Source organism: Rhinoraja longicauda, chromosome 16, assembly GCF_053455715.1.
Source record: "Rhinoraja longicauda isolate Sanriku21f chromosome 16, sRhiLon1.1, whole genome shotgun sequence".
Classification (NCBI taxonomy): Eukaryota; Metazoa; Chordata; class Chondrichthyes; order Rajiformes; family Arhynchobatidae; genus Rhinoraja; species Rhinoraja longicauda.
The window spans coordinates 13378235-13390336 of NC_135968.1; the positions used below are offsets into that span (position 1 = coordinate 13378235).

The following is a 12102-nucleotide window of genomic DNA, read 5'->3' on the forward strand; positions in this document are numbered from 1 at the left end:
AGTTGAGTCTATGTAGTGAGGCAAACAAAATAAAAGTTGTTGTATTTAGATTCATGCTGAAAATGATTTACTGATGACAATAAAGCATCTCTACCCCTGCTGTTAAAAATCTTACTTTTGTGCCTATTGAAGAAAATAACTTAATTATTTTGTAGATATTTTGGATTGAAATGTATTTCATTTGCTCTTGTGTGTTTAATCTATGTGCTGAATTTTAAGTGCTTTTACATTTATTTTCTTTGCAATTTTTTTCCATGAACCAACAGTAATGATTTTCAGATAAGCATTTTGACTGCCCACCAAACTGCAATCCATTAATCTTTAATTCTGTTTACCTCTGGGAACATTTTGAACTCTGCCCTGCTTTCATTTTCCATAGTTGTATTGCTTTTGGCTTCTTCCACATGTATACTGCCCTTTCTTAAAAACAAAAACATGGATTTTCCTTTTGTTTTGTGATTCCTTTAAAACTAGGAATCCTTGTTCTGCAACAATCAGATGCTATTTGATGGTGATATTCACAAGTGTTCTACTGAAAATGTTGATTGTGTGATCTATCAGCATTTTGGATGCAAATCACTTTTACACACTGGTGTTATCTGACTTAACTGTTAACTGGATGTGCTATACTGTACTGGTGAGGAGAATGGAGCGACGCTATCTCATTTTGGTATCATTTTTGTAGAGCTTTTTTTCTACTATTCATCTTATTCTGTTATTTAAGGCACATTGCTATTTTGAGTTGTTTGGAAGCTTTTTAAAAAGCTTCGGTTAAAAAAGATACTTTTCAAAATAATAAAGTGGCTTTAATGTCCATATTCTTTCTAATTAAGAGTTAATTCTTTTACATTTTTATAGGCTATTTCTTTCCAATAAGAAAATAGTATTTTCTCTGCTGTAAAAATGTACAGATCACATTGTTCATTTGACATTAAGTAAACTAAATGTTTGTATCCAAGTATTTTGCTACAACTGTTGTACTGAACAAACTTTCCTGACTGTTAACAGATATTGGGTTTGGTTTAAAAAAAAAACCAAGAGTCAAATTTCTGTTGACTGAGTGTTCAGTGCATTTTTTCATTTTTAAACCTTCCAGCATGAAAGACCACTAAGTTTTTGCTGAAGCCAGAGTAAAAACCTGGCTTTGTTCCCATCTGGTTCTTTCGGGCAAGCTGCCATTAATCTGTACACAAGATGTGAGCTCTCATGTCTACATGCTGGTGTGGTTTTAAAATCAGCTCATACCCTGAGCACTGGTAGCCTTTGAAGCCATTTGGAGAATGCAGTTCTTAATATTTAAGCGAACATTTTATTGTTTTGTGGAACAAAAACTTCTAGAAGATTGTGCCCAGTGCAAATAAGTATGAAAGTCTGAATACAGAATGCGTTCCAGAATGTCTATTGGTAGACCGCCAACAAAGTTATTTGCTGGGATTAAGTAATCCAGTTGTTCTGTGAATTATTCTGGAATGCTGTAATTTTTTTAGAATAGAAGCAGATGGGCATACACGAGGGCTGAAACAAGTCGTCCATTGTCTGTTTTTTTGCTATAAAAATAAAGTCTGCTCTTGTGCATCAAAGTGGTACATTTTTACTTTGAACTGAAGCATAGAGGCAGAGTGTGAAAGAGGTATCGTATGTTTATCTGTGGGGATAATGTATGGAATGTGAAAATAGCTACAACAATGTGTCTTATTTCTTCTCTTTGAATCCTTGATTTAAAACCATCTAGTCCAGTAAAACATCTGCTTTCTGCGTATGGTTTATTTTTATTAATAAATGATAAGAGAGAAGGTTCTATACAGGATCCCAAAACCATCCATTGTTTTGTTAGTGAGTACAGGTCTTCTCCAGTTTACAAACGCCCAACTTGTGTACAGCTTCTACATACAAATGAATGTATGGGAAATTGGAAGGAAGGAACTGCTAGCTGTTGAGGGGCTACCGGCATCTTCCTCCATGCACAAACTTGATTTATGGTAGCATTCGACAAGAATTGTTCACTTTGCAAACAGTTCTTGGGAATTGAACCCTGTTGTAACCTGGGGACATCCTGTACTATCTTTTTTTTTTCAGGGAATGGCAAAATGTACACCTAACGTGTACACTTTTGTTTGTTACTGCTTGTTAGTTGCCTGTGGAACATGCGTGAACATGCTGGGCTAACCCTCATTCAGGTCTTTGGAATTTGTTTGAGGAGTGGTAGAAGGGTGTGGGGTATTAGAGTATGCAGGTTTGAAGCCAGGTTTGAGGTAAACACTAGATGAAGAGAAATCCCCCAGATGGTAGAGTGGTGGGGTTTTGCAGAGGAATGGGTAGGAACATGGATCTTGAGCAGGTTTTGAGGTAGGGGCGATGTAGGGTGGCTAGCATGCTTCAGGAATGTTACATTGTTCAAACGGATATTCTCGGCAATCACTCTCAGGTACGGTATGTGCCTTGCAGTGCCTGGATAAACACCTTAAAGCTGGGGAAGCTTAAATTACAGATGAAGCACTGTAGTTGGATTGTTTAAATGTCATGATGTTTTCTGTATGAAATATAGTACGCTATAGTTCCAATTTAAATGCAGCTGCTCGCCTGCTTACAGTTAATTTTATACCATTCGCTTCAGGATTCTACATTCCCTTCCTGCTGACTGTTCAAAAAATTTGTATTTGTACTCGTGCAACTAGTTATCAAGCTTGATTTCTCTGTTTCCCTTTGGCCTGGCTGTTTTACTGTAGAGAATGTACTGTACATAACCAGTCCATACAGCATTTATGTTACACTTGGCCATGTTCCCATCCTTTTAATCCAAATCTTAAACAAAATCCCTCAAGGTCTTCCTCCCTCATATGTTTCCCCCCCATTTCCTCTTAAACACATTTATATCTTTCACCTAAACCACTGTGGTGGAGAGTTCCACATTGCTATCACTCTAAGTCTCTTTCTTTGGAATTCCTTTTGGATTTTGCCGTGATCCTTTACATTGATAATCTTGAATTATGTTCTTCTCAAGTGGAAATGGTCTCTTCATAACCATTTTAGTGGAAATATTTTTTAAAGGATGTGAATCGAGGGCACAGGTTTAAGGTGAAGGGGAAACAATTTAATAGGAATCTGAGGGGTAAATTTTTCACCCAAAGGGTGGTGGGTATACGGAACAAGCTGCCAGAGGAGGTAGTTGAGGCTGGGACTATCCCAACGTTTAAGAAACGGTTAGATTGTTAACGGTAGACAATTGGTAGAAACGGTACATGGATAGGAAAGGTTTGGAGGGATATGGACCAAACACAGGCAGGTGGGACTAGTGCAGCTGGGACATGTTGGGTTGAAGACCGTGTTTCCACACTGTATCACTTTATGACTCGACCTTATCAATTATTTAATTCTCCTCCTCTAGAAATAAACCATGGTACTTGGTTAACGCGTGGGGGGGGGGGGGGGCAGAGATAGGGGGACGACGACAAAGGACAATGGGGATCCGGCGTGAGGGAATTGTTTGGGGGGGGGGGATAAAAAGGGTGCTGGCGTGCTTTGTAACTTTGTCAGCGCCGTAGGTGGCTGCTATTTGTATAAATTGTGTATGCAAGCAAAGAATCTCACTGAGCCTAGTCACATGTGACGATAAAGTATTCCTAATCCTCCTAACACACTTATGACCTTGATAACCTTTTGTGCAATTCCATGACTTGTGTTCTGTGATTCCTTTTGTTCCTCTACCTCACTAGACGTGCAACTCCTAAGTAAATGTCACCTCCCTATTCATCCTTGGAAATTTAGCATTTATTTTTGTTGAATTTCATTTGCCAATTCTGGAAGTTTATTAAAGTTCTATTGTAATTTGTTGCAATCCTCAGTAGTCCCATTCGAAACATCCCCCTTCACTCATGCCGGGAGTATCATGAACATTTATTTCATTCTTTCCTTTTAAGTGGAGTATGTATTTACAGCACTTTGGAATAGCATTTTTAATGTTTCCCACTGCAGTTTCACATTGTTGTTGGCCACTACTATTTTTGTTTCTTTTATCTTGCCAAATTCAGCCCCTCGGAATTAGCATTAATACATGATATATTTCTAATAAATTCTCAATCTTTACGAGATAGTTTTAAGCAGTGTTGGATTATGCAGGCGGGTAAGCTTGGATTCTATTCTCTGAGCATGAGACTCTGGAAAGCTTTGGCAGGAGCTGACTGGTTATTGGTAGAATTATTTATAAGAGGCAGAAGCTAAAGTATTTTAATAGCTGACAAGTGACAGAGCTGGCTGAATAAATTATCCTGACTTGAGGTAGATGGATATTTGTGGTTGGTGTAGGTGTTTCGTAAAGCCTTGTGGCGTTCAAAGATTTTGTTCTCTTGTGGTTATAGAGGCATGGGTTTGCAATATACCTCTTAGATATTCATGTAAACCTAACAGTAGGTTTTAAGTAACACATATATAGTGATGGTAACTGTTTGTCTTTCTTCACAGCCTTGTGTTTGGAACCTTGTATCCTGCTTATTATTCATACAAAGCTGTAAAAACCAAAAACGTGAAGGAATATGTAAGTACTTTTTTCCATTTTGCTGAGGCATTATCATTAAACTAAAAATATTATTTTGCCCTTTATTACTATAAATAGTATTTCTTTCAAGTTTAAATTTGAGCATGAACACATGGCATTAAGAATATATGCATGTTAAGGAATTTTCGTGAATGTTTTTATCGAACAGTTTAATTAGTTTTCCTCCTATCACGATACAAGATCGTTCAATCGAAGGGCTTGGACTTGGCCTTTTGTTCTACTCCAGCAGGTAGCAATACTTGCTGTCAGCTGGCTGCAAGGTTTCTAAGTTGCTCTTAGGATTAAAGTGAACATAAGCCAACAGTACTAAGCACTTCCAAACAAGTAAATAACGAATGGCTTTGGATGTGCCGAAAAAGGAATGACACCTTGGTCATTCAACTATTCTTCCACATTTGTGGCCGAGACACGTTATTGATCAGAGTAGATTTGATCAATTCAAACAGAAACTGCAGACGCTGGAAATCTTAAACAAAAGGAGAATGCTGGATGCACTCAGCAAGTCAGGCATCGCCAGTAGGAGGGAAACACAAGGGACATTTTAAGTTGTGGATGCTTCAACAGAATTGGAAAGGCTGGGGAGACCAGTATGTTTTAAATTGCAGAGATGGAGAGAATGCCCTTGATAGGGTGCTGACTGAAGTTATCAAGGCAACATTTATTTTAAAAGCCGTCCGGTGGAAGAAGATGATGTAGTGATAAGTTGAAACAAAGGTACAGAATCAGCTTGATGCTGAACTTGGTGCCTGAACAAGGAACTGTTCCAGCCCTGAGAGGAAAATGTTAACACGTGCATGCACACTCGCCGAATGAATGGAATTCGGAAAGAGTAAGGAAGTAAGATCTCTCGAAAACAAATAGCTGCAGTTTTCAAAAAACTTTTCTGATGAAAAGAAAACTAGATATAAAATTGAGAAAATGATGATAATCAACAAAAATTAGTTCTATGTAAATGAATCTTAATTCATTCTGATTGCACTTAATTCAAATTTCTGATGGAAGGCCATTATCTTGAAATATTAACTTTCTTTCTCCATTGATGCTGCCTGACGTGCTCTGCATTTTCTATTTTTAGTTGTGGTCTTCCAACAGATTATAATGTCAAATGATGTTGTAACATGGCTATTTCATGGCAGAGGGTGAATTGAATCCTTGTGCTCGATATAGTGTTGGCTATAAGACACCTCTGCAGTTCTGCTCTGTGCCTGTGTACTCTTCATGGAATCCAATGGGACAGCACCGTCTCTGCATTCTCTGGGAAACACACTCTGGATCAACCCACTTGCAGACATGTGGGATTGTCTTGCACCTAGAATCAACTTAAGTTTTGTTTCAGTTGAACTGATTTCAGTTATTTAACCCACTCTCTGGGTTAACCCGTGCAAGTACATTTGACTGATTGAAATATATAAAAGGCTGCTCCTGAGTGGGGTGTGGGTGGTTTAAAGCAGGTGGAGGTTTTTATTTGATTCAATGATTAATTGGTGTTTTTAATTATTTTTAACTTGGCTTTCAGAACACTTTAAATTTTAATGTCTTTGAGCATTTTTATTTGAGCTATAGGTCCCAAGTGATTTTGGCGTTCACAAATATTTGCTAACAGCAACCAGTTTAACAGCTGGTATGCCCTGGGGTGGGATGTTGCCTGTTGTTAAAGCCAATGATTTGTGCACCTGGCCACATGCATTATGAGGGTCATTGCACTGCACTGTATTTGCTCTGGGGCATTCCAACAAGCCAGCTTGTCTAGATCCTGAGGTCGCAGTCTTTAAATTAGCCATTCAGGACAGAGATAAGAAGAAAAATGGACAAACTGTGCTGGAGTAAATCAGTGGGTCAGGCAGCGTCCCTGAAGAACATGGAAGTGACGTTTCGGGTCTGGACCCTTATCAGACTATATTCCAGATTGAGATCAATAGATGTTTGGATATCAAAGGATGTGGTGTTAGTGCAGGAAAATAGCACTTATCTTCATGACCAACCATGATGCAGGGATGGCATGAGGGGCCAAATGGTGTCCAATTTCTATTTCTTTTGTCTTATGTACTGCTGGTCTGAGCTGGTGAATGCCGTTGTACGTTATATGTCCAGAAATGAGGTATTTATAAATTTCAGTGATGTACTTTCCCGCCTGTCAGTGCCAGTTATTATAAAGGTGTTATTATTTTTATTGAGTCATACAGCATAGAACCAGGTTTTTCTGTCCACCTCATCCACGTTGACCAAGATGCCCCATCCAGGGGAGTCCCATGTGCCATGGCTGGCCCATATCCCTCTCAAAACCTTTCCTATCTATGTACCTGTCCAAAATGTTGTTTAAATGTTGTATTGTGCCTGCCTCAGCTATTTTATTTGGCAACTCATTCACCACTCTGTGAAAAAGTTGCCCATCAGGTTCCTATTACATTCTTTCCCTCTCACTTGGAACATATGCCCTCTAGTTCTTGATTTCCCTATCCTGGGAAAAAGACTGTGCATATTTGTTAGCTCTTTAATAATTGGCTTTTACACATTACTTGCACTTGTAGTTTGCAGTCTATCTGTGTGTGGGTGGCCACTGCAGAATTGTCAACATATGGACCGAGACATCCCAACAGTATAAACTGTCCAGAGGAAAACTGGTGTAATTGTCGAAGATTCTCTTTTTGTTTGTCTAGCAACAGAAATAACATTAAAAAAAAACCCAGCAGTGTCTCCTGAACAAAAGTAATACGCCTGGAAGTCAAAGCAGAAAAATTGCATCACTCCATTCGTAGATGGGACAGACATATGAGATTATCTTGAACATGGAATCGATTTAAGTTTTGCCTTCAGTTCAACAGCTGTTAGTTATTTATTCAAGGCTGTTCCTTGGGATTGCCTGGGCGTTTGAGAAGAGGCACTGTTTTTAACCTTGGAGTTGATCCGATGTAGGCTAAAGTAAGTTTAATTTGGCTTTACTGTGCTGACTTTTGGCACTCAGCTCGGATGTTGCTGACGTAAGCTGCACCAAGACAGCCAAACCCTAAAGGTTGTTTTCAGTTGGTAAAATTTTCATAGTCATGTAAGTTGCCATTCCATGTGATTATGTTCTATGTACAAGTTGTGACAAGCTTGTTCAAATGCAGTCCTTCCAGTAAATCCTCCTCACTTGTGTGCCTCACCCATGATATAATTGAGAGGGTGTCAATGCACAGTTTAAGGTCAAGTTGTTGTTCTGGAGCAACTGACGTCACCTTAATTGCTTAAAATGTTTCAAACCCTGGTCTTGTGGTGTTAGTTGTCAGTAAATTCCCCACAAAGTTCATGGTCTCCCAAAAGTATGTTTTTAAATGCATTTATTTGGCATTATATAACTTCTGTCCACTTTTAAGTCGGAGTTGTACAGCACAGAAACTGGTCCTTCAGCCCAACTCATCCAAGCCGACCATCATGCATATCTGCACTCATTCTATTTGCCCTCATTAGACGCATGGCCCTCCATTCCCTTCCTATCCAAGTGCCTTTTAAATACCATAAATGTATTTGTCTCTACTATTTCTTTTGGAAATGTATTTCATATCACTACCAGCCCCTGTGGAAATTCTTGCCCCTCCAATTTCCTTTAAATTTCTCCTGTCTCACATTCAAGCTGGGCTTTTTTGTTTTAGACTATCCTCACCACCATATGAAAATATCTGTGGCTTTCTACCGTATTTATGCCCCCTCATAATTTTATAAACCTTCAAAGGTTACACCACAGCCTTCTACGTTCCAGTGAGAATAAACTATCTTTATCTCTACATCTCTGGTGAATCTCTTTCTGTGGCCCACCTTGAGCACTACTATGGACTTTTTTATAGTTTCTAATTACGTATTGGCACAAATGTATTTTTTTGGCACTGTCTTCTATATTTTGTGTAATCTGTATATATTTTTGCCTATGACGATGGGTCCCCACCCAAAAAGTCACTTGTCCATGTTCTCCAGAGGTGCTTCCTGATTCGCCGAGTACCTCCAGCACTTTGTGTCTTTTCCTTTGTAAACCAGCATCTGCAGTTCCTTGTATCATCTTGTTTTTGTGTGTGTTTGTCTAAATCTGTGCCAATGATACTGCTGCAAGCAAGCTTTTTCATTGTACTTGTGCCTCACCATATTCGTGCATGATAATAAACTTGAAACTTGCAGGCGAACATGGATAGGTGACGTTCGAATTGGGACCCTTCTTCAGACCCAAAAAGTCACCTATCCATGTTCTCCAGAGATGCTGCTTGATCTGCTGAGATACTGAGTCTGTGTCCATTTTGTCAACCAGCAGCAGCTGCAGCTCCTGGTGTCTATATCTTGAAACTTGGATGTTGATCTTATTTGTCTTAACTCCTAATCCAAACCATGACAGTCTCCCAATCATCATCTTCTTCTTCTTGGGCCCCCTCGGTCATGGCCGACCATGGGTGATGCATCCTAGTTGGCTGCTTGCTCCACACCTTGGCTAGAGCAGCGTCGCTTGTGGCTGAAGAGACCAATGCGGGAGTGACAGTCTCTGTCGCAAAGGTCACATTTGTGTATGGACTCTGCTCTGTTGAAGTTGCTGCGCTCCTTTCTGTGTGCCCGCTTTTCTGCCACTGCGTTCATCAGTTTCTCTTCCCCCGTTTTGAGATGTTGGTTCAGGGTACCTCTCCACCTTGTACGGTCAGCTGCAAGGCTCTCCCTGGACTCCACATCGATGTCGAGCACCTTCAAATCTCTCTTGCAGACATCCTTGTAATGTAGCTAGGGGCGGCCGATGGTTCTCCTCCCAGATGTTAGCTCTCCATAGAGGATGTCTTTTGGAATACGGCCATCCTCCATGCGGTGGACATGGCCCAGCCACCGCAGCCTGCACCGCCTGAGTAGAGTGTACATACTTGGAAGGCCAGGGCGAGACAGAATCTCGGCGTTGGACACTCTGTCTTGCCAGGATATACCCAGGATACGGCGGATGCTTGTAAGGTGTTGAGTCTTCTCTCCAGTCTGGCATATGTTGTCAATGTCTCACTGCCGTACAGCAGTGTGCTGTTGACACAGGCATTGTAGACTGCTATCTTTGTCTTCACTGTCAGCTTTGGATTGGTCCACACTCGAGTTGTGAGGCGAGCGAGAGTTGTAGCTGCCTTCCCGATCCTCTTGTCAATCTCTGTGTCCAAGGAGAGGTTGTCGGTGATGGTGGAGCCGAGGTACGTGAACTGATGGACGGCATCGAGTTCGTAGTCGTCGATGGTGATGACAGGCGGTGCCTCTGTATCCTTTCCCAGGACGTTCGTCTTCTTCAGGCTGATGGTCAGCCCAAAGTCCTTGTCAGCCCGATAGAAGCGGTCCATCAGTGACTGTAGTTCCTGCTGGGTGTGGGACACAACTGCTGCGTCATCGGCGAACAACATGTCTCTGATGAGAGCTTCACGTACTTTTGTCTTGGCTCGGAGGCGGGTGAGGTTGAAAAGCTTGCCGTCTGATCTAGTACACAGGTAGATCCCCTCTGTTGCGGTGCCGAAGGCATGTTTCAGGAGCAGAGCGAAGAAAATCCCAAAGAGTGTGGGAGTGAGGATGCAGCCTTGTTTGACGCCACTGCGGATGTCTAAGGGCTCCGAGAAACTGCCATTGAACTGCACTGTCCCCTTCGTGTTGATGTGGAAGGATTCTAGCATGCTCTGCAGTTTTGGTGGGCAACCAATCTTTGGGAGAGGCTTGAATAGGCCATCTCTGCTGACGAAGTCAAACGCCTTGGTGAGGTCAAGCAATATACAGGGGCATCCGTCCGCTGTTCTCTGCACTTCTCCTGGAGCTAGCAAAGGGAGAAAACCATGTCTACTGTTAACCTTCCAGTTTGGAAACCGCACTGTGACTCTGGGTAGACACGTTCTACCAGCTTCTGCAGGCGGATCAAGATGACCCAAGCAAAGACCTTGCCGACGATGTTGAGGAAGGAGATGCCTCTGTAGTTGTTGCAGTCGCTTCTCGCCCTTGTTCTTGTAGAGGGTACTGATCATGGCATCCCTCATGTCCTGCGGTACAGCTCCTTCTTGCCAGCACTGGCAGAGAACTTCATGCAAAGGAAGCAGTAAGGTAATCTTGCAATGCTTGATCAGGTCAGGGGGAATCCCGTGGCTGCCTGGGGCCTTGCCTGAGGCCAGGCTGTTAATGGCCTTGCTGAGCTCTTCTACTGTCGGCTCTCCATCTAACTCATCCATGGTCGGCAGGCACTTGATGGCGTCAACGGCTGAGGGGGACACTGTGTTCTTTCTCGAGTAGAGGTCGGGTTCCACCCATCTCTCCATCTTTGGCATTTGTCTGTGATTACTTCCCCAGTGGAGGATTTGAGGGGGGCTGTCTTGCTCTGGACTGGTCCTAGTGCCTTCATAATGCCATCGTACATTCCCCTGATGTTCCCCGTTATGGCGGCTGTCTGGAGCTGTGTCCAGTACTCATTCGCGCAACGCCTGGCAATCTGTTGAGTCTTGCTCCTGGCAACCCTGCGGATCTGCAGGTTCTTCTCCTTGGCTGACCGCTTGTACTCAGCTAGGGCGGCGCGCTTGGCTTCGATGACGGCAGTCATCTCGGTCGACTTGGCCTCAAACCAGTCGTGTGTCTTTGAGATCTTCCCAAAGCTAGCCAAGGCTGTGCGGTGCATGGTGCCCCACAGAGTTTCCCACTTCTCTGTTGCAGAGTCTCCAGGACACGAGGTGCCAAGTTCTCTCAAAAGCCTCTGCAAACTGTTGCAAGAGGTCTGGATGGGGCATCTTGCTGACATCGATGCGGGGTTTCCCCTGCTTCTTGGTATGGTAGAACCTCTTTGGTTGCAGCCTGATCTTGCAACACACCAAGGAGTGGTCTGTGTCGCAGTCCGCACTGTGGAAGGAGCGTGTGTGGAGGATGTTCTTGAGGGCGGCACGTCTGACTAGGATCAGATCCAGTTGATGCCAATGCTTTGAGCGCGGATACCTCCAGGATACCTTGTGCTGGGGCTTTGTCTGGAAGTACGAGTTGGCAATGCACAGGTGATGGTAAGTGCACAGCTCGAGCAGTCACTGTCCGTTCTCATTCATTTTGCCCACACCAAACTGCCCAAGGCAGGAAGATCACGATTCGTGGTCTGCGGCCACTCTGGCGTTGAAGTCGCCCAAGAGAACAAGCTCCTCCTTGCTGGGGATGCTGCTGATGATGGATGCGAGGTTCTCGTAGAACTCGTCCTTTGTGTCTGATGTGGAGGACAGTGTCGGGGCATACACGCTGACAAGGGTGACCGGGCCTGCGGTGGTGTTGAGGCGGAGAGTCAGGAGTCACTCTGAGCTATTTCTACCTGGTTCCACCGTGTTCAGCAGGCTGTTCTGAGATACTGAGTCTGTGTCCATTTTGTAAACCAGCAGCTGCAGCTCCTGGTGTCTATGTCTTGAAACTTGGATGTTGATCTTATTTGTCTTAACTCCTAATCTAAACCATGACAGTTTCCCAATCATCATAAGCAACCTGTAATTCTGAAGTATTATGTTGGGAAGTGTAAACTTTCGAAAGCTGTTTATACACAAACCCATTTCCCTGGGGCATCCCTGTTTCTT

The 12102-nt window shown here is 42.7% G+C and overlaps 1 protein-coding gene across 1 annotated transcript in view; it reads left to right on the forward strand.

Moving 5' to 3' along the window:
• Positions 1–12102, forward strand: part of LOC144600887 (receptor expression-enhancing protein 3-like) — a 48389-nt gene that overhangs the window by 12380 nt on the left and 23907 nt on the right. The window contains exon 2 of the mRNA XM_078412771.1: positions 4459–4531. Within this exon, the coding sequence (XP_078268897.1) occupies positions 4459–4531 (73 nt within the window). The remainder of the gene's footprint in view (positions 1–4458; positions 4532–12102) is intronic.